Here is a 23126-nt window from a genome sequence, read left to right as displayed (position 1 = left end):
ATTGTCCTTTTCTCCGCCAATCACTCGTTGCACTCTCATCATGTCGGTGTATCTCCCTTCATACGATCACATCCTCCTCCAGCCTTCTCGCCGCCAAAGCAAGACCATTGGAAGCCGAAAACTAAGCGATCTGTGCTCCCAGCATGTCGCTGTACGGAGGTATCAAGTTCTCAGCTGCTGAGATCCAGGCGCAAGCCGATGCTGAAGCAGCTTCGGACCGCGCAACGGCCTCGACTTCCGATTCTAAATCTGGTTCTACTTCTACGTCTACTTCTGCACCGAAAGTAGCAGCAGGTTATTCAGCGGCATTGAAATTCGCACCCAGGATACCTAAACCAAAACCGACTTATCGACCCGCAGGTTTCGCCCCGATCTCTTCTACTTCTTCGGCTCCGGCTCCAGCTTCAACATCATACATCCCGCCGACTATTAATGACGGGTTAACGAATGTCGAGTCGTCGGGTGTCAGGATCGACATCGTACGAACGGCAGAACCAGTCTTGAAATCTCAAGAAGAAGAGGTCGTGCTGGGACCCGATGGTTTGCCTTTGGCGAAGGCGCCCGCTATGACGTTGGCGGCGGGGGGTCAGAAGGGCAAGTTCGGAAAGAGAGATAGGGTGGGAGGTGATGGCCAGAAGAAGAAAAAGAAGAAGAAGGTGGGTTGTGCTCTCCAAGCCTTTCGTTTTCATTCTGGGTGTTCTTCACTTGTCTTCTCCGTCCCTCTGATCCTGCTGGGGTCACTGGTGACCGGAAGCGTGCCCTTTCCTACTCGTTCTTACTGTATCTTCGCATTTGATGTGTTGTCGTCTGAAATTTGTGGCCAGAGTCTGACTTATACCCTACAGAAGAAGAATCAGCAACCTCTCATGCCTACTTTCGACCCAGACGAGCAATATGACCCCAACAGACCGAATGACCTCGGCGAATATCAACAGTATCGAAAACGAGTGAGAGAGGAACGACGGGCCAAGCTCTTGGAGGAACGAAGGCGAAAGGCAGAAGGGCTAGGAGGAAGCAGTGACGAGAGTAGCTACTATACGGATAGTGAGGAAGATGCGGCGCCCAGAAGAGACGGTGAGTACTCGGGCGTAATCAACTGGAACGTGTGAAGAAGTTTGGAGACTGATTACTAGCTCCACCGCGTAGCACCGAAAATGTTTGCACCTCCAAAAATGTACTCGCCTCCATCGGCCAGAAGAGATCTGCCAAGAGAACAGCCTCTTCCCCCACCATCACTGCCGCCAGTGCATTCGGTTACAGGTGACGATCCTTACGCTAAGCGGGCGGCGATGGTCCAAGCACCAACAGGAGACGACGCCTTCGCTCGTAGAGCCGCTTTGAGTGCTTCTGCACCACCGGCCAACTCTGGAGACGACGCATACGCCAGAAGAGTGGCTTTGAGTGGTGATGATGCTTACGCTAGACGCTTGGCGCTGTCGCAAGGGCAGGGTACACCTTCGTTCGCGCCTCCCACTTCGACACCAGGCCTCGACGTTGCCCCGCCGTCATTCGCGCCACTTCCACCAAGCTTTGCTCCTCCACCACTAAGTTTCGCTCCGCTCCCTCCACCAGCCTTCACACCTCCGCCACCCTCAGCCCTGTCGAGTGCTCCGCCCCCTCCACCGCCCCAATCAACGGACGTTTCGGGTATCCCAGGCTTTGGAGCTGTTACCCCCTATACACCAGAACCTTCAACCTCTGTATCTGCGGCGCCAGATCCCGCTGAGGACGACTTCGCCAAATTGCTAGAGGAAAGGAAGAAGGCAGCTGAAGCCATCGCTGCGAAATTCAAGCTTTTGGCGGGGGCTGGAGCTACGTCGACTAGTGCTCCTGTCACTGCGCCTCCGGTGGATCCACAAGAGGACAAGTGAGTCACCATGGATGACCGCTCCAGCACGTGAGCTAACGGCTATGCTTTTACAGTGCTGGCGGCACCTTTGCAGAGAAGAGTAAGCGACCTTCGTGTTGTTGATGGTAATATCCAAGCTGACTTGCATATTGCAGTGATGCGGAAATGGGGTCACAAAGAAGGAACTGGTCTTGGTGCCCATGGTACCGGTATCGTGCATGCGCTCGCGGCAGAGCATGTGCAGGCGCCTCCCAAACCTAATGACCCGAATCAACCTCTTTCCAAACGAGCTTTGGCGAAGCAGAAGGCTGCGGCGGCCAATGCCAAGAACCGAAAATGGGTTCAGGCGCCAAATGCCAGAGGGCGAATAGTCAATGCTAATGAGGATGAGCGGCAGAGGGAAGAGAAGGGGAGACTGGGAGAGGCGAGTAGAGTGATCTGCTTGGTCGGGTTGGTGGACGGGGTCGATGAGGTCGATGAGGAGTTGTCTGACGAGATTGGCGAGGAATGTTCCAAGTGGGGGTGAGTTTCGTCCGAGCGTTCACAAAAGAGTGGAGCTAATCGTATGAGTGGTCTTCTGTCACGCAGTATCGTGGAAAGAGTCGTATTGCACATGGTAGAACCCCCCCCTCCAGAACCGTCAGAATGTCTGAAGGTATTCGTCGTCTTTTCAGGAATGGCAGGAGCTTGGCGAGCCACACGAGAGCTTGATGGCAGGTTCTTCGGTGGGAAGAAGATCGTGAGTGGTTGCGGTGTTCCTCGGACCAGATCCATGGCAGTAACAGCTGACGAATAACGAAGCGTGCCACATATTTCGACGAGGCGAGATTCAATGCGGGAGATCGAGACGGTGTGATCATATAGCATAGCTGTGTACTGCCTACGATATGCATGTATACTGTATATGAGGTATAACCGGGAGGATTTTACTGTGTACGTGTGAGGTGCGAACTTACTGTAGTCAGGGAGGACTGGCAAAAGAACATGGTGGTACAACGTCTGATACAGTAGCGACTGAAACGGTCAACCCACTGCAAGGGCCCATGGCAGAGTTACCTCCTCATTGTTTCCTCCCTACCAGTCCCGCCTGTCAACCTCATGACGGCTATCGGACTAGGACTGAACAAAGCAGATGCTTGATAACTACCTAGACGGACCACGTTCATCGCCCAAGTCGAAGTTTGAGAATTGGAAATGAAAGAGCTATACGAGATACCTCCAGCATCGCGGTTCATCTCTCTGGCTTCGTCCTTGTCTGCTTTCTCTTTATCACCGATCTTGATTGGAGCAGTGATACCGGTACTCCGTGCTGATGGAAGAAGGGGGACACTGGTCGAATGGACTATGAAGGGATTCCGACTGAGTAACGCCTTGGTAGAATGATGTTTAGGATCGTCATTGTCGGAATTAGTGGTTTTGGATATAGGGGGACGAGGACGATGGCGGCCTTGCTCTGTTTGGACTTTCTTCATCAAGGCTTGGATCATCAGAGTCCTCATCTCCAAGTCGTGACCGTCTACAAACTCCTCGGAAATATGGTCCTCTTGCTCTATCCTGGGGTTTGAGCTGAAATCCCTTTGGCCCAATCTGTGACACGATGACACCGACGACTCGATCTGTCCAAACTTCGAAAGCAAGTCGGTCAACTGAGATGTCACTGTACCAAACAGGTTCTGAACGATACCATACTCCAGTTCCTTCGCTTCGACTTCGACTGACACATGGATTGCATGCAGACGGATGGAGATGCGTTGCAAATTTGAGACCAGAGGAGCCAGCAGATCCAACAGATTTTCAGCAGACTGATAACCTAGCTTCCGGTTGCCATAATGGACGAGTGTTTTCTCAGAATCGTCAGAACCACGTCTCGAGTCGTTGGTCGTTGGAGATTCAGAAAGTACGGGAGCTTCGTCAAGCCTATCATAGTGTTCTTTCTTGGGAAAGAAGGGTCTGGATTTCTTGTTAGATCTCTGACGAGATAGTTTGAAATTGGAGGCAAAGCGAGAGAAGCGAGACGACGTGGGGGTGCTAGGAAAGAATCGATCATCGCTGCTGTCAGATTTGTCCTCGACATGGGCAGGTACATTTCCATCAAGGCTCGGAGCTGGGTCCGTGTTTAATGCTAAGCGAGAAGCTGACGCGATCTCTGCTGAGAGGGACAGGAGATCGTTCCTGTCAAATTGGGAAAGAGTTGTCAGTGAGATGAGATTGCCTACAGATGCGGCTTCAAAAGGAATACCCACTTGATCTGCTCGAGCTTTACAGCTTGGAAGCTCGTCTGTTGCATGCTTGTGTTTCTCTCTTTCTTTTTCTTTCCAGGCCCAAGGACTGCGTTGTTCAACCGCGAACACCAACAAGGATCGTATTGTACACGGCCCATCTCGACGGCACCTCGCTCCACTTCATCCGTGTGGCTAGTACTCGCAATAGTACATACCATTCGCGCACTCCTTTATCTCCGTCCGATACATGACCCAACCACCCCTTACATCTACTCCCTTGGTCTCAAGTCTCATCCTTTAATGCCCCTCTCTCTGCAAGTGAGCGATGGGCGCCACACTCGGATTCAAATCTACGCGTCTTGTATACAGCTTTGGGCTCATTTTCCCTGACGCGTCTCCATCACACCTCTCCCTCAACATCATCATCAACATTAACATTTGATTCGCATCGACAGCGGGTCACATCCCGTCACATATATAAGAGGGGTCAATCATATCATGTCCTCATCTCGTATACCTTCGGGTTCGACGATACCATTCACCCCCAAACCGAGGAAGAGAACGAGCTCCAGTCGACTGGGATTCACAGACAAGGAGTTACGAGAGGTTTGTTGACATGTTCCAGTCTCAGCTATATCCACCGCTCTCTCAACAGCTATCGAGAACCTCATCTGCAACGAAGCCAATCCGGCAGCTGATCCTTCCATGCCTGGATAGTTCGCAGGTACGCTCGCTTCTGTCCGGAAAGTCCGACCTGGAGCCATCCTCGAAGAGTTGGAGCAGTCGGGCGAAGGAAGTCAATTACTGGGACGACAAGGTCTGTGTTTCGGAACACCAAAGTCGATGGCGTAGGCATATCAGAGTTTTTGACTTACTCGTTTCGTGTTCCTCTCCCCACAGATGGCCCGTCACGGACAGTCCGCACTGATCCAGCTCAGCGACCATCTTCAGGCCGGACATCCGACCGTCTTCCCCAACCGCCTCGACCATCATCTTCTTCGTCTCGGCACCGAGAACGCGATAAAGAACCAGCTCGGCCTTCATCATCATCCTCTTCCCGGCCACCTATTTTGGTAGCTTCTTCCTCTCGTCCTTCGGAAGCTTCCGAAGCGCAATCGTGGAAGACACGGAATAGCAAGCTTCCCGAACGACATGCGGAGCCCGAATCAATACCTGTGGTTGTACCTGATTTGATGGGTGGAGACGAGGAAGAGCAGGCATCGAGACTCTTGGATGGCGTACCGTTGGAAGTGCAAGAAGCCTGGATATGCGAGGATCTCTTATTCGTCCTGCAGGTGGGTGATGCCCCTCAGCCGCTTTCGAGGTCACAGCTTATGTGAAATGCCGTATTTGCAGGGCGTCGAGGGGTCACTGATAAGATACGATGATGGCTATGATCCGCTTGATGAGGACCAACGGTCAAGAGGAGCAAGATGGAAGATAGACTCATCACTAGGTATGTACTGATGCTGACAGTGTAGCAGTGAAGCAGTGTAGAGGCTGACCTCACATCGCTTGCTTAGACTCATCTCTGTTAAGTCTAGTAGAGCGACTATTACCGTTGGCATCATTCTTCACGGCCGTAGAAGCCTCGATGGAGTCGCGGTGAGCTGGCTGCGGCCCAATTTCTGGCGGGGTGAAGCTAACGGTTTGGGACAGAAACATACCGGAATATGGCATGGTTGGACATGCTTTAATCAGCGGTATACGAGCCATGCTCAAAGTGGGTATATATCTCGTTGACGTGATCTCTTGCCATGCTGATGCCCCACATAGGAATACCGAGTCCTGACCGCTCAACTCGAATCGCTCTTTCTATCCTCACCTACTTTCACACTTCAAACGCTCTACTTCCACTTGCATCCCACTCTGCATACGATGTCGTTACTGGCGTCACTCTGCCTTTCCCTGGAGAACGAAGAGTCAGGACCGGATGGATCAGATGTTTCGGATGACGATGATGGGCTTGGGGGTATGGCGGAGGAACTCGGCCTAGGGGGAGCTGGACTCAAGGGGTTGATGAAGAACCTGAAAGCTCAGGAAGGTCTGATAGGTGGTGGAGGGCCTGTGGTCGGAGGAGAAGTCTTGGGTATCATTTGTGAACGGGAAGCCACGATGAGCGGGTGAGTACGATGCGCCAAGGCTTGGTTCCGTTTGGCTGATTCATGTGTTGTCGATGTTCAGCGACCCTACCGCGTCTACGTTACATTCTACCTTGCTCCTCCACGCCGCCCAACCATACTGTAATATGCTGGTGAAGTGGATCTCGACTGGATATCTGTCAGATCCGTTCGACGAGTTCATGGTGAAGGAGAGCGGGCATATCACAAAGGGTGTGTTGGAGAGCGACTACACAGACGAGTATTGGGAGCGGAGATACACTGTATGTCAACGATTTCCATGCGACTTGAGACGCAGTTGGCTGAACGCGCATCATAGCTTCGGGACGGATCATCATTGACTTCGACAAAGGGCAGCGCTGCGAAAGCTGCTCCATCGCTCTCAGCAGCTGTCCCTCCTCCTCGCTCAGGCACGGGTCGTCTACCAGGCGGAGCTTGCATACCGGCGTTCCTGCAACCATGGAAGCATAAGATCCTGCTAGCTGGAAAATATCTCAATGTCATCAAAGAATGCGGAATCGAAGTGAGAAAGCCCGGTGAGGTAGACGAGGACAAGGAGGGGATGGTCGTCATCAATGAGCCAAAGTGAGTGGAGCATCATGGGGTAAGAGCCTGTAGACAAATCTGCTGACATTGCATCAGATTCTATAAGCGGATAGAGGAAGCATACATATACGCAAACAGGACTCTCTTGAAGCTCATGATAGAGGAACAGGAGCTGATCCCCCATCTTCGGTGAGCAGCGAAAGGTTGTATTGACCCCGCGGAATGCTGAACAACGATTTGATAGATCCATGAAGCATTTCTTCTTCCTTGACCAATCAGACTTTGTCACCAATTTCCTCGATCTTGCGGCATCGGAGCTGCGCAAACCCGCCAAAGGAGCTTCCCTTGTCAAGCTTCAATCATTACTAGACCTCGCTGTACGGAATCCGGCTAGTTCAAGCTCCAACGACCCGTACAAGGACGATCTAAAGGTCGTCTTGCAGTCCCAAGGGTTGTACGATTGGTTGCTCAAGATTGTCAGCAAGTCAGGTAGCTTGACAGAAGACGGGGAGTTGGATTTTGCGATCGGGGAGGGTCATGAGGAGGATGTTGCAAGCAAGAAGTCGGAGAAGGAACGGGCATTGCTTGGTGAGGCGACCTTAATGCACGGCAAGCAGACATCTGCTGACTCTATCTTAGCGATCGATGCACTGGCGTTCGATTACTCCGTGAAATTTCCTCTCTCACTTGTCATCTCACGCAAGACCATTACGCGGTACCAGCTCATTTTTCGGTTCCTTCTACATCTGCATCACCTCGAGTCTGCTCTGTCAGCTATGTGGCTCGAGCAAAAGACGCCACAATGGAGAACCCATTGCGGCAACGAGGATATGGAGAAATGGAAGATGCGGATCTTCTCCCTGAGAGCGAGGATGTTAGCGTTCGTCCGACAAGTTCTGGCGTTTGCGACAGGCGAAGTATTGGAGCCAAACTGGCGGGCGTTGGAAGGGAAGATGGCCAAAGTACAGACGGTCGACCAGCTTCTGAGGGATCATGTGGACTTCTTGGACACTTGTCTGAAGCAGTGCATGTTGACCACGTCGAAGCTATTGGAGGTGAGTGCGACGTGCAGATAGGTCACCCTAGCGTGTTCTGAAGACTCACCTCAGTTGTGCCTGGTAGATCTACGCCAAACTCATGAAGACCATCTCGGTCTTTGTATCGTATCAGACCTCGCTAAATACGGCATTGAGCAAGTTCCTCGCGGATCCTGCGGCAGAATCCGATCTGGTCAAAGCGAGCTTACGCTGGACGGCACTGTCAAAATTCGAGATCAATTTCAACCATCACACCAAGGTGAGTTTGATGGAAGTGTTGTAGTGGTTGGCACCGGGACTGACCAAGTGACCGTCGAAAACGCAGCTACACCTTGACGCCGTGACATATAATGCGGGATCGGAGAACGTAGCTCTTCTCGCGCTTGTGACGAGATTACACCAAACTACGTTGAGGATATAATCAGAGATGCAATGTAGTAGGAAGGATACATAGTTGAGCTGGGACCAGCCCATTTGCATTTCTGTCTATCTATCCTTTCTCGATCAAGGTGTCCCGTTGGACCATTAAGTATACGTCTGACCCTTCCTACGTCTCTATGCTTTCATCGAGGTAAAGGCACCCAAGTCTGAGCAAGACAATCGACTTTGCCCACTCCTACGACTCTGGGATATGTCTCCGCGCTATTTCCCTTGGCATCCACAACCATGACGCTGATATTTCGTCCAGGCTGCACGTCAAGGATCCAAGTCGCACTCGCATGAGAAGGAATGACGACGGGTTCGTCGAGCAGTGAAGGGGTTCCGGTAGAATGGGAATAGTCGTAGGTCGATAAGGTGTAGGGAGGATAAGTCAGGGTCCAGGTGTATGTGGATTTGGAGCATGAGGAGAGGGTGTCCTGGAGTGGAGATGAGTAACAATGACAGAGAGCGTCAGCTCGTGTCGCCGACGATCCTGATGAATGAGAACGAGGCATTGGGAGGGCAGATCTGAGGTGATGAAGAAGAATGAAGAGAGCAGGTGATGGTCCCAAAAAGGATTAGGAGATCCACGTACAGGTCCTGAAATGCTCAATCCAGCCATGGTTGGAAGAGCCATAGCGGCAGGAACGACAGCGGCGAGAACGGCGAAGGACCTCATTGTCAACGGTTGTATTGCAGGGATCGGTGAGAAAGGAGGGGAACGTGATGTTCTAAACCAAGCTGATACAGTCCTGCTTGATTCTTTGGTAGATTCGATTCGATTCGATTCAGATCGATTCGACTTGACTTGATTTGGGGTGATGGAGACTTGGTCACAGACCTTTGATCCGTTGAGAGAGAGTGATAGAGAATGGTTTTATGCGTGGAGACAATCAATGTCGAAAGACACACTATATGAGACTAGCTCTGTAATGTGAGAAAGATGGCGGATAATGTAACTCGACTGCAGAATAAGATTTCATGCCGCTGCCCTATTATACTCGGACTACACCACTATCCACGCTCACTCGATCGCGCCATACGCCACGCCACCAGACGACCCCGTCAGTAAAGACAGACGCGTCTCAGGAATAAGATTACGAAACAGCTTCAGCGAAGCACCTTTCCCGGTGCCTGTTCTTCCCCCCCCTCCTATACATCTCTTCCCGTTTCGCGTTCTGACGTTGGCGTATCATATTGTCATAATGGGCCGAACGATTCGCCAGACAGCACGAATCATCATGTCAAAGTGCTCAATACAACAGTTGCGATCAAACCCATTGGACATTCCACTTATGACACGTTACATGCCAAGCCAGATAGTATGAGGCTGCCGGGGGTCGAACGCCTCGTCTTGGCTTTAGAATATTTTAACTTTGTATGAGGGAATTAAGAAACCCGCTTCTTCTCGTCCCGTGACTTTACCAAGGCGTCACATACATCTACGGCCCTTACGTGCCCTATCCTCAATACGCCTCGTCCTCACTATCTTCCTCTCCCAGACCAAAGATCTTCTTGATATCCGCCAAGGAAGCTTGTTTGTCTTTCGATGCGCCTCCGGAGAGCGAGGCGTTCACCAGTGCCGTCTTGGAACGTTCTACCAGGTCAATCAACATTTATTTCAGCTTTGTCAGTGAATTGTGAACAAGGCTAACAAGAGATGGCAAACATGAACTTACGGATCTTCATGATACGCTTCTCGACTGTGCCTTTTATGATGTAGCGAGTGACAAAGACGGGCTTATTCTGACCTAATCGATGTACACGGTCGATGGCCTGTTGCTCGATAGCTTCGTTCCACCACGTGTCCATCATGAAAACGTCTGCGGGTTGTCAGGGTTGATCGGGTGTCCGATGAAGAGAAACAGTACTCACAATTCGCCATCGTCAAGTTCAGGCCTACACCTCCCGCCTTGAGAGAGATGAGCAATATCACTGGCTCCTTCGTCTTCTTTCCAAACTCTTCAATGGTCGCTGCACGTTGGGGCTGACTCATAGACCCGTCGAATCGCCTATACACGAGCAGAATGAGCTTTTGTCCTCTAAGCCACGAGAGCGAGACCCAACTCACAGCCATTTGATACCCGCTTTGGTCAACGTGGTCTCTATCAAGTCTGTACCCGTGTCAACATCACAGCGGACTCCTCTGGACTCCCTTTTACTCACCTAAGAAAGAGGTGAATTGCGAAAATACCAACGCTTTCACTTCGGGATCGTCCACTCTTATTTGCTCCAGTTTTCTCACCAGAGCTCTCAATTTGGTACTGGACACCAAATCCACCTTCCCGATGGTCACAGCTGTCTCACCTTGGGAAGCAGGGAGACCGTCGTCGTCGGTGTAGCCACCTGTGATCGGGTTGATGCGTTTTCTGCGCCTTTGGATGGAACGCAGGTCGGAGAATCCGATCGGGCCCTTACCACACGATGGGCAGTTTGCTTGTTTATTCTGATCTTCGCATGTCCCTATCCAGTCGACGATGCAATCCTGGCAGCTGTACATGACGTCAGCGGCAACCGACCAGAGAGCAACATTACACTCACCTTCTGTGGTAACAAGGCAGAAGCACCTCGTCGAACATCTCGTTCGTACACAAGTCACATATTGGTGTCGTCTCCTGTTCTCCTAGCTCTCTTAAAACTTTCGCTGCAAAGGTAGGGTCCACAGTTTCGACATCCGATGTCGCTTCCGAAGTGGCTCCCCCGGCATACATCGCTATCATATCCTTGAGACTGGTCTTCTCATCGCCCGTTTGCGCGTCTAGCAGCTTCTCGGCAGTCTCATCGTCCTCAGCCGTCGCTTTTCCAAGCACTAGCAAGGGATGATCGACACATTGCCGCAACCTGGACGCCGTTAGCGCATGTCGATGTTCAAAACGATCAGTAACTTACTTCATGAGCATCGCCAAAATCGAAGTGTAATTAGACATTGCCCGACCCTCCGCATCAAGCTGGATAAATCTTCTCTTCGCTCTGTCTTCCAGATGCTTGTATATTTGCCGTTCTGGTCTCGAGAAATCCAGGACTTGAATATCGACCTACGCGTGTCTTCGCTTAGCTACTGCTCGACTGGCGCGAAAGGCACTACGTACTGTCTTCGGGGGTAGATCCACAATGAGTCTTCCGTCTTTGTCTCGCATAGACTTTTCACGCCGCAACAAGCATGACTCGAGGATGTACTGCACCACGTTGAGCGCTTTCGGGTCCTGGTTGAGAAATGGAATCGTGACAAAGCTGCTTATTCGTTAGACACGATGTTGCAGCCTTGCAATGATAACTCACCTTCGGAAGAAGGAGTAATGGCCCCAAGGTTCGAGACGGAGGAAGTGTCTGGGATATCGATTAGCACTGGAGGCAGTCTCAAAAGTATCACGCACAACAACGAATACAGATCGTCCAAACGGTTCACAATAGGCGTACCGGAAAGAGCCCATCTCCGCTGTCCCTTCAACTCATAGCAAGCCTTGGAGACAAGCGCCGTTCTGTTCTTGATGTTGTGGGCTTCGTCCAACACAATTCGGAGGAACTCATCTGTTCCAAAGCATTATTGTCAGAGTTGGGACAGTTTTGTGCAAGTCCCGCCAGCTCACGGTCATATATACTGCCACCCTCGTAATTGGGCTTGTCCTTGTTCTTTTTCCACTTCTGATACTCGCTTGCCAGGGTTCCGTAACTCGTAATAAGCACATCCACCTTTTTCTTTCCTTCCTGACCAAGAAGAATACCAACGTCTGTCCGATCATTTCCGTGCCACATATAGCTGGTGATCGTCCGTTTGTCGGACATCTTGCCTAGTTCATCGTGCCATTGGGAAGCAAGAGATACTGGGCAGACTACAAGGGTAGCCCGTGCTGAAGCCGGGGCTTTTCGCACAGTCGGAACTGCTCGCCATTGATTGGACAAGGTAACTTGCTTGAACTTTGGGCGTTTTGAAGCAGACTCTTCATCTTCAACAGCTGTGTCATCTGTCGGATCATCGGAGGCTGCGCCTTCGCGGTTCAGATGCATCAAGGATGCCATCATACATGTCTTGCCCATACCTGAAGTAGAGTCAGCGAGACCTCTACTATAGGCAAGTCATTCTTACCCATTGCATCGGCGAGAATTCCGCCTCTGGCTTTGTTGTTTGATATCGGGAACGTCAAGCTAAGCTCGCCACTATATGGATTCCAGTAAAATTTGCGGCTTGGGTCGACATAGTCTTCGTCATCTTCGATTTCAATAGGTTGACCCTGCACCTGTTCCTTCCGAAAAGCATATCTGCGCGAGAGGTGGTCAGTCGTGAAAAGCGTATGACTGTTACGTGAACCCACTCCTCCCAAAGCGGATGCAGGCTCTGATCTCGGACACTGGTGTCACCTGTCTCTCTTGCATTCATCCACGTCAAAGCTTGTTTTTGATACGGTCGCAATGTGTATAAGAAAGTGTCCGGGGGATCTGTTTCCTCCAGTCGATTATCACCTTGTTGAGCCCTATTTCAATGTCAGCAGGTAAAGATTGACGATGAAAAGCACGCACTTGCGATAGATCGTGTCGATCTCATTCATCTGCTCATCATCTAGTTTCTCCTCTTCATCTCCGCTATCCTCCTCTTCGTCGTCGCTGTTAGCAGCTGAAGCGCGACCTTTGCCTTTGTCGCTAAGGCCACTGCTTCTTTTTGACGGACTTGGACTCCGTTTGACTCCAGAAGCCGATGTCGGACGGGACGGTGAGCCGAAATGGCTGAGAGAAGCCTCATTGATTACAGCCGAGCCATTCTTCTTTTGAGCTAACAGCAAGGCATTTGACCGTAATGGTTTGACACCAATACGACCTGTGATGGGTGGTGAGCAGGAATCTTCCCAGGTGGTTCATGTCAACCCACTGAACAGAGCTCCTAGCGCATCTTTACGTTTCCTCATGGCTTCTTCTTCGATCGTCTCCTTTTGTTCCTGCCAGAAGCTGCCTTCCTCTTTCCGACCAGACTTCTCCACTTTTACGAAAGCTTGGCGAGCGAGGTATACTTTTACATTAAGTAGGATTGTAGCCCCTGTTGACAAACTTTGCGGACAGTCAATCACATGACCTCGAAGTTCGACTGTTTTAGTATTATCAGCAGGAATCGAAGAAAGGGGGAAAAGATACACTCACTGACGCCAGTATCCAGAAGATGGGTAAGAAATCCGGCTTCCTGTACAGACAGTCGTCCGACTGGGCGATATGAGCTATTGCACCGGGCTTAATTCCTGATAGCAACTTACTCTCTATTCAACGAGACTTATCAGCTTAGTCCTGAAACATAGGATCTCCACTCACCAAATCCACGTTCATTCCGAAATCTGATGATCTGATCGACCACAGGTTTGCCTGGGGCTTTCCGCGCCGGCTGAATTCTTGTCAATCCTGGATCTCAATTTCCATTGCGTGTTTCCTCAACTCACTGCCGATGCTGCCTTCTTCCCCATCATGGAACCCAAAGTCATTTGCTTTCCGATTGCCGCTTTCGCTTTCGCTCCAACCACCTTCCCGTTGACCAGTCTCGCCGGACCAGCTTTCTCCTTGCTCCTTGCAACAGCTCTACTCTCATCTTCCGTAACCACTTTCTGCGGTTTGGGTCGCTCGAAGACCACCTTGCTTCCTGGTTGACAATATCCTTTCCCCTTCGACAAACTCCAGCCTTCACAGACGAATTCTCCCAGATAGCCAGACTCGAAGTTTTGTGGTATTATAGATGGAGGTGATTGGGACATTGGTCGTTTCCGATTGGATGATGGACCCACAGAGGCGGATGGAGATGGTTTGACATCAATTGGTACGATTCCATCGCTGTTCTGTGAGCCGAAAAGGAGCTGCGGCTCATCTTTTGCATCTAGATCTAGCAGCCCATTACTGACAAAAGCTGACGACGATCCGTTTCCCCTGTTCAGAGCGGAGGAGGAAGATGGCCCAGCCGTCGTCGATGAGGAACGAAGAACAACGGGAGCCTCATCTTCTTCTTCGGAATCGCTGACAGGAAAGAACAGATCGGGCGATGATTTCCGTAACTGAGGCAGTACTGGCTCGTCCACATCCATCTTGAGGGCGATTTAGACTTTCGTCACGTAGCCTGGACCTTGTCAGGATATGTAGCGGTCCTTTTCGAGTCGTAGCGAGCTGGTGGACGATGAAGAGAAGAACTGAAAGATGAAATCGATTTCTGAGTGGCCAACCCAACGCGTCCTCGCGTCCTACGTCACCCACAAATAAATTACATTTTTGACGTTCCCTCCTACTGCTCAAGTCCACCCATCGTCGCTCTTTCTAAAGTTCTTCTACATGCAGACACAAGCGACATGAGTGAACCTAGATGACGATCGATTAGAACTAGATACATAAAACTTTCGCTGCCTCACTGTATGTACCCTTACCCCCTTTTCGCGACTTCTCATGGACGAACGGTTGTCTTTCCTTCGTCAGACGGCCAACGGGTCGGTGCCAACACCTTGCTCGTTTCGGCACAAGGCGCCGGGAGCAGAAGGAGAAGTCGAGCTGTACTACCTGCCGGCCAAAAGATCAGACGGACTTGCACCCGAACATCTCACCATATTTGTATTGGGTATGTGTTCCGAGGTCTCCGAACAATGACATCGCCAGCTGATTGCAGTGAGATGCAGGTAACCCGGGCTTACTGGGTTATTATCCTCCTTTTCTTTCGCATCTCCACTCGCTCCTCCCTCCGACTCATGCTATACTTGCTACATCACATATCGGCCAATCGACCGTTGTGTCCTCTCCGGAGCAACCTCTTGATCTCCTAGCGCAGCTGGAAAGCAAGGTGGAGCTTGTCACACATGTTCGTCACTATCTCGATGCTTGGGCTCAAGAACGTGGTCAAGATCGTCCAAGACTCGCCATGATGGGACATTCGGTCGGAGCTTGGCTCAGCTGTGAAGTGATGAAGCGGCTGAATTGCGATGGACATCGGCGGATAGAAGCTGGTTATCTTCTCTTCCCAACTCTAGGATGGATAGCTAATTCTTGGAATGGATGGACACTATGGGTAAGTTTAGACGCCTGCATCGTACCCTCGCCATTTGCTGACGTGACTGGATGTAGCCAATATTCCATCGTCCGTTCAGACCCCTTCTGCCGAGACTGGCACCACTATTAGGTCCAGTGCTCCCCTTGACCAGCCTTCCGCCATCCACCTTATCATTACTACGATCGCCTACAATCATTCAACATGTCTTGCATCTGGCTGCATCTGAGATGAAACTGATAAGACAGCCTGATCTGGACTGGATCCGAAGTCAACGAGTGAAAAATAACGAGGAAGGGTTGTTCGGCGTTTGGTCAGCGAAAAACTCTGACGGCTGGGTCGGACAGGATGGACCACTGGTCCAAGATTGTTTAGGAAACGAAGAGGGGGGTCGTGTGAAGCTTCTCGACGGCGTGCCCCACGCTTTTTGCCTAAGTGAGCTCGAAATCAGCTACCGCTGTTCCCACGAACAATCGATGGCAGGTGCTGACACTACATGTAGCACAATCTCATTCCGAGCTCGTGGCGGAAGTCGTCGCGAGCTGGATCATACCCACAGCATCAACAGCATCACTACCTTCGTCGACTGACGCCCAACCGACCGAACCTGCGGGCTCAAATATCTTACCGCTGTAGACATCACCATGTAACTAAAAATATTTCAGAGGACGAGCGTTTACTCTACCAAGTGACCAGCTGCAGACTATTGTCTGTCAGTCCGGCTTCGTGGCGTGCCAATTGAGACTGGAAGCACTTGCGCCATCAAAGTCTGGGCGACGTTTTGCGATTCAGTTGCTTGGCTCTTCGGTCTTTCTCTCAAAGTATGAGCGCATCCCATGTATCTGCTCTGTTCTGTGCTGCCTGCACAAGGAAGGTCGTTGCGGTTCACATGCATACGTCTCCGTACTTAGCCATTTCGCAGTGGAGGGCCACTAGCCAGTCACGTGACATTTGGGGATCTTTCTGGAACTCGCATCGTGAACGCCCTCCACTTCGAATGGTATCGTCAAATGCCAGTGTTCAACCTCTCCTCCTCTTCTCTTTGCTCTTCAGATCAGTCACATCGCCTTTGCAGAAAGGACAACGCAACCTTACCCCCCAAAATGGAGCCAAAACCCCTCACCGCATACCAGCAGACCTACCACTGGAGGGTGAGTGGGCTTTCACTCCTTCTTGCTTTAACTCACATCCGCTCATGCTGCTTTGAGCCCATGAAGTGAAGGCTAACCCTTCCAACCTCTGGTCAGAATAAGAATTGTGCTCCCTTCGCATATGACTGGATGAAGAAGTCCCTTCCCGGTCTCAAGGTCGATGACGGTACTCAGAGCGCTGAGATTGGCGAGGTGACCAGCGTTTCGGGTGATTGTGATTTGGGTCAACGAAAGGGGAAGTGAGTGAAAAGACATCATCGGTCGCACGATGATTGGACCGGCTGGGAAACCATGGTGATTGACGCGCCTATCATAGACTTCTGACTATCTACGACCTTGAGGTTGAGATGAAGTGGTCTGGAACAGCGAAGGACGGCAGCGATGTCAATGGGACTTTGAAGGTTCCAGAGGTGTCTCATGAAGCCATAGACGGACTTTCAGATTACGTCGTAAGTATCCACGGTCATCACATTTGTATCCCAGCTCACGTCACATCTTGCAGTTCGAGTTCAAAGTCACCGGTGCTTCCTCTGGTCCCTCCTCCGACCTCCTTTCCTATCTTCGCTCTTCGATTCCTCCTGTCCTCAAGGAGAAGTTCAACTCTTTCCGACCTGCTCTCATTGAGGCTCATGGCCGACCATCCGACGCCTCACCTTCCGCGTCGGGCGCCTCTACACCAACTCCCGCTGCCTCCTCCTCGAGCCACACCCCAGCTCCTCCAGCTAAGGCTCCTGAGGCAGACAAGAAGAAGGAGGAATCGACAACCAAGGTCGGGAAGACCGTGACTGTGGAGGTCAAGGCGGACTTGCAGGCTAGTGCAGACGATTTGTGGGGTCTGTTGACGGATGAGAAGAAGATTCCTATGTGGTCACGATCAGCTGCCAAGGTGAGTGACGATTGCTTCTACGTGTGTGATGGACCTTGCTGAAATCTCACATCGTGTAGTTGTCTTTGACTCCGGATGCGCCCTTCGAGCTCTTCAACGGAAACGTCAGAGGCAAAGTGATCTCAGCCGAAGCACCGAAGAAGCTGGTGCAGTCCTGGCAGCCGAGAAGTCCCGGATGGCCCACAGGTGAGTATCTCTCGTCATTTCCCCGTGAGCGCAGAATCTGACATGCTCGGCTAGAACACTACGGGACGATGACGTTGCTGTTGGATCAAGGCTCCAACTCAACTTCAGGTGAGTAGAAGGTTCGAAATACGTCTACATGATATGCGATAACACAGAGATTTGCGCCTAGCCACCTTCACTCTCGATGGCGTCCCTGTCGGCCAAGAGGCAGACGTCGAAAAGGCCTTGAACACTTTCTATGTGCAAGGGTGAGCTCCACTTCCTCCTAATTGACCATATACTGCATATTGGTTCCGACACATTGCTGACCTTGCACGCAGCTTGAAACAGATGGGGTTAGTGATATCTTCCTCTTCTCGTTCCTTCCGTATCCCTGCCGATACTTCCTCCACGCAAAAACGATTGAGACCAAAACGGAAATCCCCCTCATCATCTTCCTCTTCTTCTTCTTCGAGCTGGTCCACCTCCACACTAGTAGGAGGCGGAGCCATCGTCGCTCTTTCAGCCGTTTTGGTCGGCATAGTCGTCACTTCTTTCCCCTCTTCATCGAGCCATTGAACGAACTGAGACAGAGATGACTGATGCACCTCTTTCGGGATCTTTCGAGCAGGTTGGGTACATTCCTCTAAGCTAAGCTCGTCAAGCAAGCGGTCTGGGAGGTCTGAATTCAGCAATGCTGCATCAAGCTGGACGTAGATTATGTATGGGGAAACTAGACATGGTAAGCTGCAGATGAGTGAGAGACATGAAGCATTTTTGCATAGAAAGGTCATTTAGGTATGGTATGCGACATTGTTATTTCAATGAGAGAGCCATCATAAATGTGGTGGCTGGACATTCTGCTCTCGATTCTATGGATCATTGGCCTCGCTGTCTTGTATTGCACTTTCCGCGTTTCAATGAACGTTTTGGGGTGATCAGAGTTTCGTTCTGCTTTTTTCACAAGTCGCTCCTTGTCTTGTGGGAGGAGGAAATGCTCAGATGGCGGGGCGAGAGGGTGTCGTGATTGGAGAAATGATCTTTCTAGGTGATGTAGTCTGGTACGATATTGAAGGTAAGTTGGTGAGATATGAGTAATTCATAGTACAGCAGAATGTTAGGTTATGCAGTACTCTAAGAGCGTGATGAGTACGATTTGGGCTTCCGGTCTTCCCATATTATACTGCGCGTGGGAAGGACGAGATATAGCACACATATAACGTTCAGCACGAAACCCACTCAGCAGGGATCGGAGCGAATCGGTGATACTGATGCGCATCGCCCCCGCTGTGACCGTGCGAAATCGAAGAACGAGGGAGGAAAGCAGTCATATTCGCTCGTCGATGAGCATGAGATGATGGAGATATTGTGACTTACAGGTGGACCGACCATCCGTCTCCAATACTGAGCAAAACTCAAGATCGCAGCGCGTTCAACAGGAGTCCTACGTACGAGTCACGATTCCATCAGCGATCCATGGATGATTTACTCTCCCCTCACAGATTGCAGACGCTCGCTTGGACGGCAAGTCGATGATCGTGAGACCCATCCTCGAGCATGGTGCTGTGAGCGTGGAGGGGGAATCTCCAACTCACAAGGGCATATTGACATATTTTCTCTTTTGCAGCTGTTTGAGAAACAGTTGAACTTCGACTAACCATGCAGGAAGACCCATACCGTTGCCAGTGGCCAGGAAGACATCGGCAGATCGATTGAGTACGTCAAGACTGGATGAGTGTGTGTCAGTGTCAATGCCATCAATTGAACTTTCTCGCGCAACAGGTCAGGGGACAAAGAAGCGTCGACGAGTACACGCCTTGCAATCCACAGCACGGTGGAATGGGATCAAGTTCAAAGAGGAATTTTGACGACTTCGGATCCTCGGCACTGGGCAATGGACAAGCGACTTTATCGTATCCTGTACTCACTACTTGACGACTTGCCCGAAATGCGGATTTAAGAGAGGTGCATTCCTCATCACCGCCAATTCTGTGGATACCTGAGCGGCTCTCATCATCCTGGCTATTTGATTATTCTCTGGTGGATGTGTCCGACGAGAACGGGATCGAGTTGGGGTCTGGGTCAGTCGTCTGCTCGCCGTCGTTGATCAGTCGTGCAGAGCAGACGAAAGATGGTGGCCAACTCCCAACAAGGGCCTCTCGACTGCGACGGTTTCTTGATTTGTTGATAAAAGTGAGTGACTTGATTTGTTAGTGCAGTTGATCACTGTACTCGTATTGTATGGTCACTTTTGAGTTCGCTGGAATCCGTGCGGTCAAATCGTCCAAACTTTTCCTTTTCTTTTCCACTCGGACCAGTCGAGGTTTTCTGCGTGGACGCCATTTCCTATATCGCAAGTTTTCGGACGGAGTCCCAATTTGAAACAGTGGATTGGACGTCGCGGAGAGTGGAAGTTGGGATGAGATGAGTGGTCAAAATTTGGGGCAAAGTAGTGTAGATCTAACGACAGCGGTCAGCAGGGTTGGAGTCTCAACCGATTTCGATAGGAAGGCGTGATGTCGGATGAAACAAGGTGTCCACGCAAGGGCACCCAGTAGAATAGGTTGTTGGGGGGATATACCGAACTCGGCAGCTTGGCCGTTGACCTCTGCGATAGCAGTGTGTCTTTCGAGGATGGAGACGGCGAAAAGAGAGGATCCACAATGCTAGAGCCCCTTGAGGTTTGAAGCTGGTCCGTTCTCCACGATGCAATCTCCCATGCGATTGTCCCTCGCTTGCTTGGAAAGTCGATATACAGTCGGAGTTACGATTTGTCCTGCGGGCGTCCCTGAGCGAGAGCGTGATACAAAGCACTGTTTGCCCAAGGTAAGTTGGTAAACGCGTTTTGGTCGGTCGTGACAACGATGAATGGAAGGGTAATCAAGGCCTGAGAACATTGGACTGAGTCAAATCACTGATAGGTCAGCTCTCGCTTAGCGTCCTCTCGTTGACCGTTGACCGAGTATTCACATAGCTGAGTATGGATTCGAGTGGAGTAGATTACTGCTGTCTTGAGACAGCGAGAAGCAGGATATGGGAGCAAGGGATGAAGATGAAAGGATATTCGGTTTTCGATTATTGTGTGGTCACTTGTCTGGCCGATACTCTTTCTCCTCCATCTTCCGTCTGCTTGATCGAAATTGTTGTGTCCGACTGTGTCGAGTCCGAGTCAAGATCAATCAATCGCACACACAGGAACAGAATGACGAGTATGACGATTACATCAAAGGCAACTATACATGGCTGAATGACAAAGGAGAGATACAAGTCGTAAAGATGTCTGTCCAAACTATGGGAAGTCAGGGTTTTGGTTTCCCCGCCAACGACCCTCAAACAAGGACTAGATTCTAGCAAACCAAGCGCCAACAGCGTGCTAGCGACATCGTCGATGAACGTCTCTCGCGAGAGAAGAACGTATGGGACGGTGTCGATCTGTTGAAATCGCGATTTGCATTTATGATTGAAAGAAGAAAAAGAAAACAAGAAGTGAACATAAAGCAGATGGATTTGGTCGAATTTTCGTTGTGCCAGTTCTGCGAGGGAGCAAATTGAGATCACGTGAGGCGATTTGTTGGTGTATGCAAGTGGCAGTCGAAGGGGGTTTTGGAGGCCGGTTGCGAGGGGACGATCTCGAAATATTGGTCTCTGATGTGCATGCATAGCACGAAAGGGAGGATGTGCATCTCCTCGGGGGTGGCAGTGAATGGGTTGCACTTCATTCACCGTCGAGCCTTCTGAGTACCAAATGTTTGACTGAAAGAAATCACTGTACACCGACCACTGCTCGAAGTCATACAAGATGGCGGCTAGACCGTGAACTACTTGCTCGAAAGGGGTATAGAACCCTCTGTGGAAGTAGCCATATCTGATTTGCGGGTACCTACGCAAGGTCGGCTTTAGGTAGGTCAAGTCTGCTCAGATGCGCAGAACTCGGACAGGAGGGGCGTGATGCCTCGACAGGTGACAGTGGGCCAAGTCAATGGCCCAGTCGTTGGCTTGCTGGGGTATAAGCACATGCTATAGGTAAGAGGATATTCTCGATCTCCAAGTCAACCCAATCTTCTTCCGAGTGTCCTTCCCATGTGCACTAAAGCAAGACTGGTTTCAGAGATAGGCATCCCCTCAATCACGTTCTGCAACGAGAGACGTCCCGGCCCACATCAACACACCGATCAGAGATCATCGTGCCATCCATGCTCAACCCATCGTTACCGCTGCCGCTCAATCGCCCATGTCAATTCAGCCTTAGAGGGTCGAGCCGCAATGCGCTGGAATTGACGAGATCATGAGAGCGGAGAGGGATGATGATATACTCACAGAAGAGGAGTTGTGAGCTGCCACGAGCACCTTGATGTGGTCCCCGTACATTTTCCCTTCTCTGCAGTGCATGAGTTGAGGTCATCTCACGGCGGTCTGCGCTGACTCAAACCAAGTGATCATCCTGGGGATATTATCGAATTGAGGGAAGGGTCTCCCATACCGTGCCATGCCATGCTACATGATACATGGATTTGAGCCTGTTCTGCGGACGCTTGCTCGACGAGCGATTTGTGCTTCGTCCCTATCATCTTGTGGAGTGTGTTCACGATAGGAATCATAGCTAGTGAGAGATATTTGCGTCGGTGAATACGAATGATCTTTCAAATCATTTGTGACTGTATCACTACGTCACCTCTGTGATTCAGTTTCAAACTTGCCACTCTCGGTTATTTTGTTCCTCGTTATCCGCTGAAATACCTCGCTGAAAATCTCGAGACGTGTCGTCACTACAGATCCAAGATTGACAAAACCGTATATATATAGAGAGATAGATCGAACACTCCACGCTTCTGCTCTCTTCATCCAATCACTAATACATTCAGCTCAACTCATTCAAGCTTATCTGTTCACAACAGCCCAGATATCATCCCAGATAATCACGATGACAGACGGGTAAGTGTCGTCTGCTTTGCGTCCCGGCAGATCCTCCCGTCGTTTTTCCACGAATATCACCATCCACAAGACATATCAGTCGTAGCGACACTTTGAGCAGATGCTGATTCCATCTTGATCTCCAGATTCACCCTCCCCACTCCTTCCAACTCTGCCACATGCTCTTGTGACAACTCCAAGGACCATCACACCTGCACGTGAGTCACCGGATCTAATTCTCGGCCATCGTACGACCCAATGGTGTCATCCAGGTTGAGAACTACAAGTTACACTGACTGACGTTCTTACGCTTATCTCCGCCAATCCCATAATCCCATATATCGTACATCTCACATCCATTCCTGGCCTTTCCTTTACACGACCTCGCACAGATGCCAAGCCGAGCACGCATGCAAGTGCGCTCCCGACTCTTGTACCTGTCCCGAGTGTCCTACCCACAAGACTGAGCAGGTCAAGGGATCCAAGCCATGCACGTGAGTGTCTTCACCTTTCTCTCTTGACGATCCCACTCCTACACTACGCGCCTCCGTCCCGCTATCTCAGCACGGGATCCTGCAGAATTCATTAGACTTTGAGACTCCTGCAGAATTCATTAGACTTTGAGACTGACACCCTCGTCCCCTTGGTGCAGATGCAAGCCTAACTGCGGATGTGAGGCTGGTAAATGCGAATGCGGAGAATGCGAAAACTCGAACAAGAACAAGTAAAGCTAGGTGAGTCATCTTTGTCCCTTGCAAGCTGGTCGTGTGGTAGTGGAAGCAGTGGAGATCCAAGAGGCTGGTGAGAAGAGAAGCTCAGCTAAAG

General features: G+C 50.8%; 8 protein-coding genes across 8 annotated transcripts; 4 read left to right on the top strand and 4 right to left on the bottom strand.

The window, feature by feature from the left end:
* Positions 1 to 143: 143 nt before the first annotated feature.
* Positions 144 to 2713, top strand: IAR55_001562 (uncharacterized protein; the record flags this gene model as incomplete). The annotated part of the gene is made up of 7 exons (XM_066944688.1): positions 144 to 656; positions 846 to 1074; positions 1147 to 1867; positions 1924 to 1949; positions 2005 to 2371; positions 2438 to 2588; positions 2651 to 2713. The coding sequence occupies 7 exons, from the start codon at positions 144 to 146 to the stop codon at positions 2711 to 2713; spliced, it is 2070 nt and encodes a 689-aa protein (XP_066804611.1).
* Positions 2714 to 2901: 188 nt separating this feature from the next.
* IAR55_001561 (uncharacterized protein) lies at positions 2902 to 4136 on the bottom strand (the record flags this gene model as incomplete). The annotated part of the gene is made up of 2 exons (XM_066944687.1): positions 2902 to 4021; positions 4093 to 4136. The coding sequence occupies 2 exons, from the start codon at positions 4134 to 4136 to the stop codon at positions 2902 to 2904; spliced, it is 1164 nt and encodes a 387-aa protein (XP_066804610.1).
* A 433-nt stretch (positions 4137 to 4569) lies between these two features.
* Positions 4570 to 8195, top strand: IAR55_001560 (uncharacterized protein; the record flags this gene model as incomplete). The annotated part of the gene is made up of 14 exons (XM_066944686.1): positions 4570 to 4677; positions 4789 to 4888; positions 4972 to 5366; positions 5428 to 5527; positions 5595 to 5676; positions 5731 to 5794; positions 5848 to 6194; positions 6256 to 6454; positions 6511 to 6776; positions 6834 to 6926; positions 6982 to 7325; positions 7377 to 7792; positions 7860 to 8033; positions 8100 to 8195. The coding sequence occupies 14 exons, from the start codon at positions 4570 to 4572 to the stop codon at positions 8193 to 8195; spliced, it is 2784 nt and encodes a 927-aa protein (XP_066804609.1).
* A 142-nt stretch (positions 8196 to 8337) lies between these two features.
* Positions 8338 to 8873, bottom strand: IAR55_001559 (uncharacterized protein; the record flags this gene model as incomplete). The annotated part of the gene is made up of 2 exons (XM_066944685.1): positions 8338 to 8631; positions 8790 to 8873. 2 exons carry the CDS (start codon positions 8871 to 8873, stop codon positions 8338 to 8340), a joined length of 378 nt encoding a protein of 125 aa, XP_066804608.1.
* Positions 8874 to 9660: 787 nt separating this feature from the next.
* IAR55_001558 (uncharacterized protein) lies at positions 9661 to 14244 on the bottom strand (the record flags this gene model as incomplete). The annotated part of the gene is made up of 18 exons (XM_066944684.1): positions 9661 to 9791; positions 9874 to 10017; positions 10070 to 10206; positions 10266 to 10308; positions 10361 to 10686; positions 10736 to 11035; positions 11084 to 11229; positions 11284 to 11425; positions 11474 to 11521; positions 11569 to 11722; positions 11782 to 12231; positions 12279 to 12451; positions 12505 to 12663; positions 12710 to 13004; positions 13056 to 13268; positions 13322 to 13381; positions 13487 to 13556; positions 13612 to 14244. The coding sequence occupies 18 exons, from the start codon at positions 14242 to 14244 to the stop codon at positions 9661 to 9663; spliced, it is 3624 nt and encodes a 1207-aa protein (XP_066804607.1).
* A 352-nt stretch (positions 14245 to 14596) lies between these two features.
* IAR55_001557 (uncharacterized protein) lies at positions 14597 to 15824 on the top strand (the record flags this gene model as incomplete). The annotated part of the gene is made up of 4 exons (XM_066944683.1): positions 14597 to 14765; positions 14824 to 15209; positions 15266 to 15623; positions 15691 to 15824. 4 exons carry the CDS (start codon positions 14597 to 14599, stop codon positions 15822 to 15824), a joined length of 1047 nt encoding a protein of 348 aa, XP_066804606.1.
* A 467-nt stretch (positions 15825 to 16291) lies between these two features.
* IAR55_001556 (uncharacterized protein) lies at positions 16292 to 17969 on the top strand (the record flags this gene model as incomplete). The annotated part of the gene is made up of 8 exons (XM_066944682.1): positions 16292 to 16339; positions 16436 to 16578; positions 16656 to 16788; positions 16842 to 17225; positions 17285 to 17411; positions 17466 to 17519; positions 17581 to 17659; positions 17732 to 17969. 8 exons carry the CDS (start codon positions 16292 to 16294, stop codon positions 17967 to 17969), a joined length of 1206 nt encoding a protein of 401 aa, XP_066804605.1.
* Positions 17970 to 18507: 538 nt separating this feature from the next.
* On the bottom strand, positions 18508 to 19407 carry IAR55_001555 (uncharacterized protein; the record flags this gene model as incomplete). The annotated part of the gene is made up of 4 exons (XM_066944681.1): positions 18508 to 18573; positions 18768 to 18834; positions 18986 to 19117; positions 19319 to 19407. 4 exons carry the CDS (start codon positions 19405 to 19407, stop codon positions 18508 to 18510), a joined length of 354 nt encoding a protein of 117 aa, XP_066804604.1.
* Positions 19408 to 23126: the final 3719 nt, after the last annotated feature.

The sequence above is a fragment of the Kwoniella newhampshirensis genome, chromosome 3 (genome assembly GCF_039105145.1).
Source record: "Kwoniella newhampshirensis strain CBS 13917 chromosome 3, whole genome shotgun sequence".
NCBI lineage: Eukaryota > Fungi > Basidiomycota > Tremellomycetes > Tremellales > Cryptococcaceae > Kwoniella > Kwoniella newhampshirensis.
Note: the sequence above shows the minus strand (reverse complement) of the source record. Positions and strands in the feature narration are given on the sequence as shown.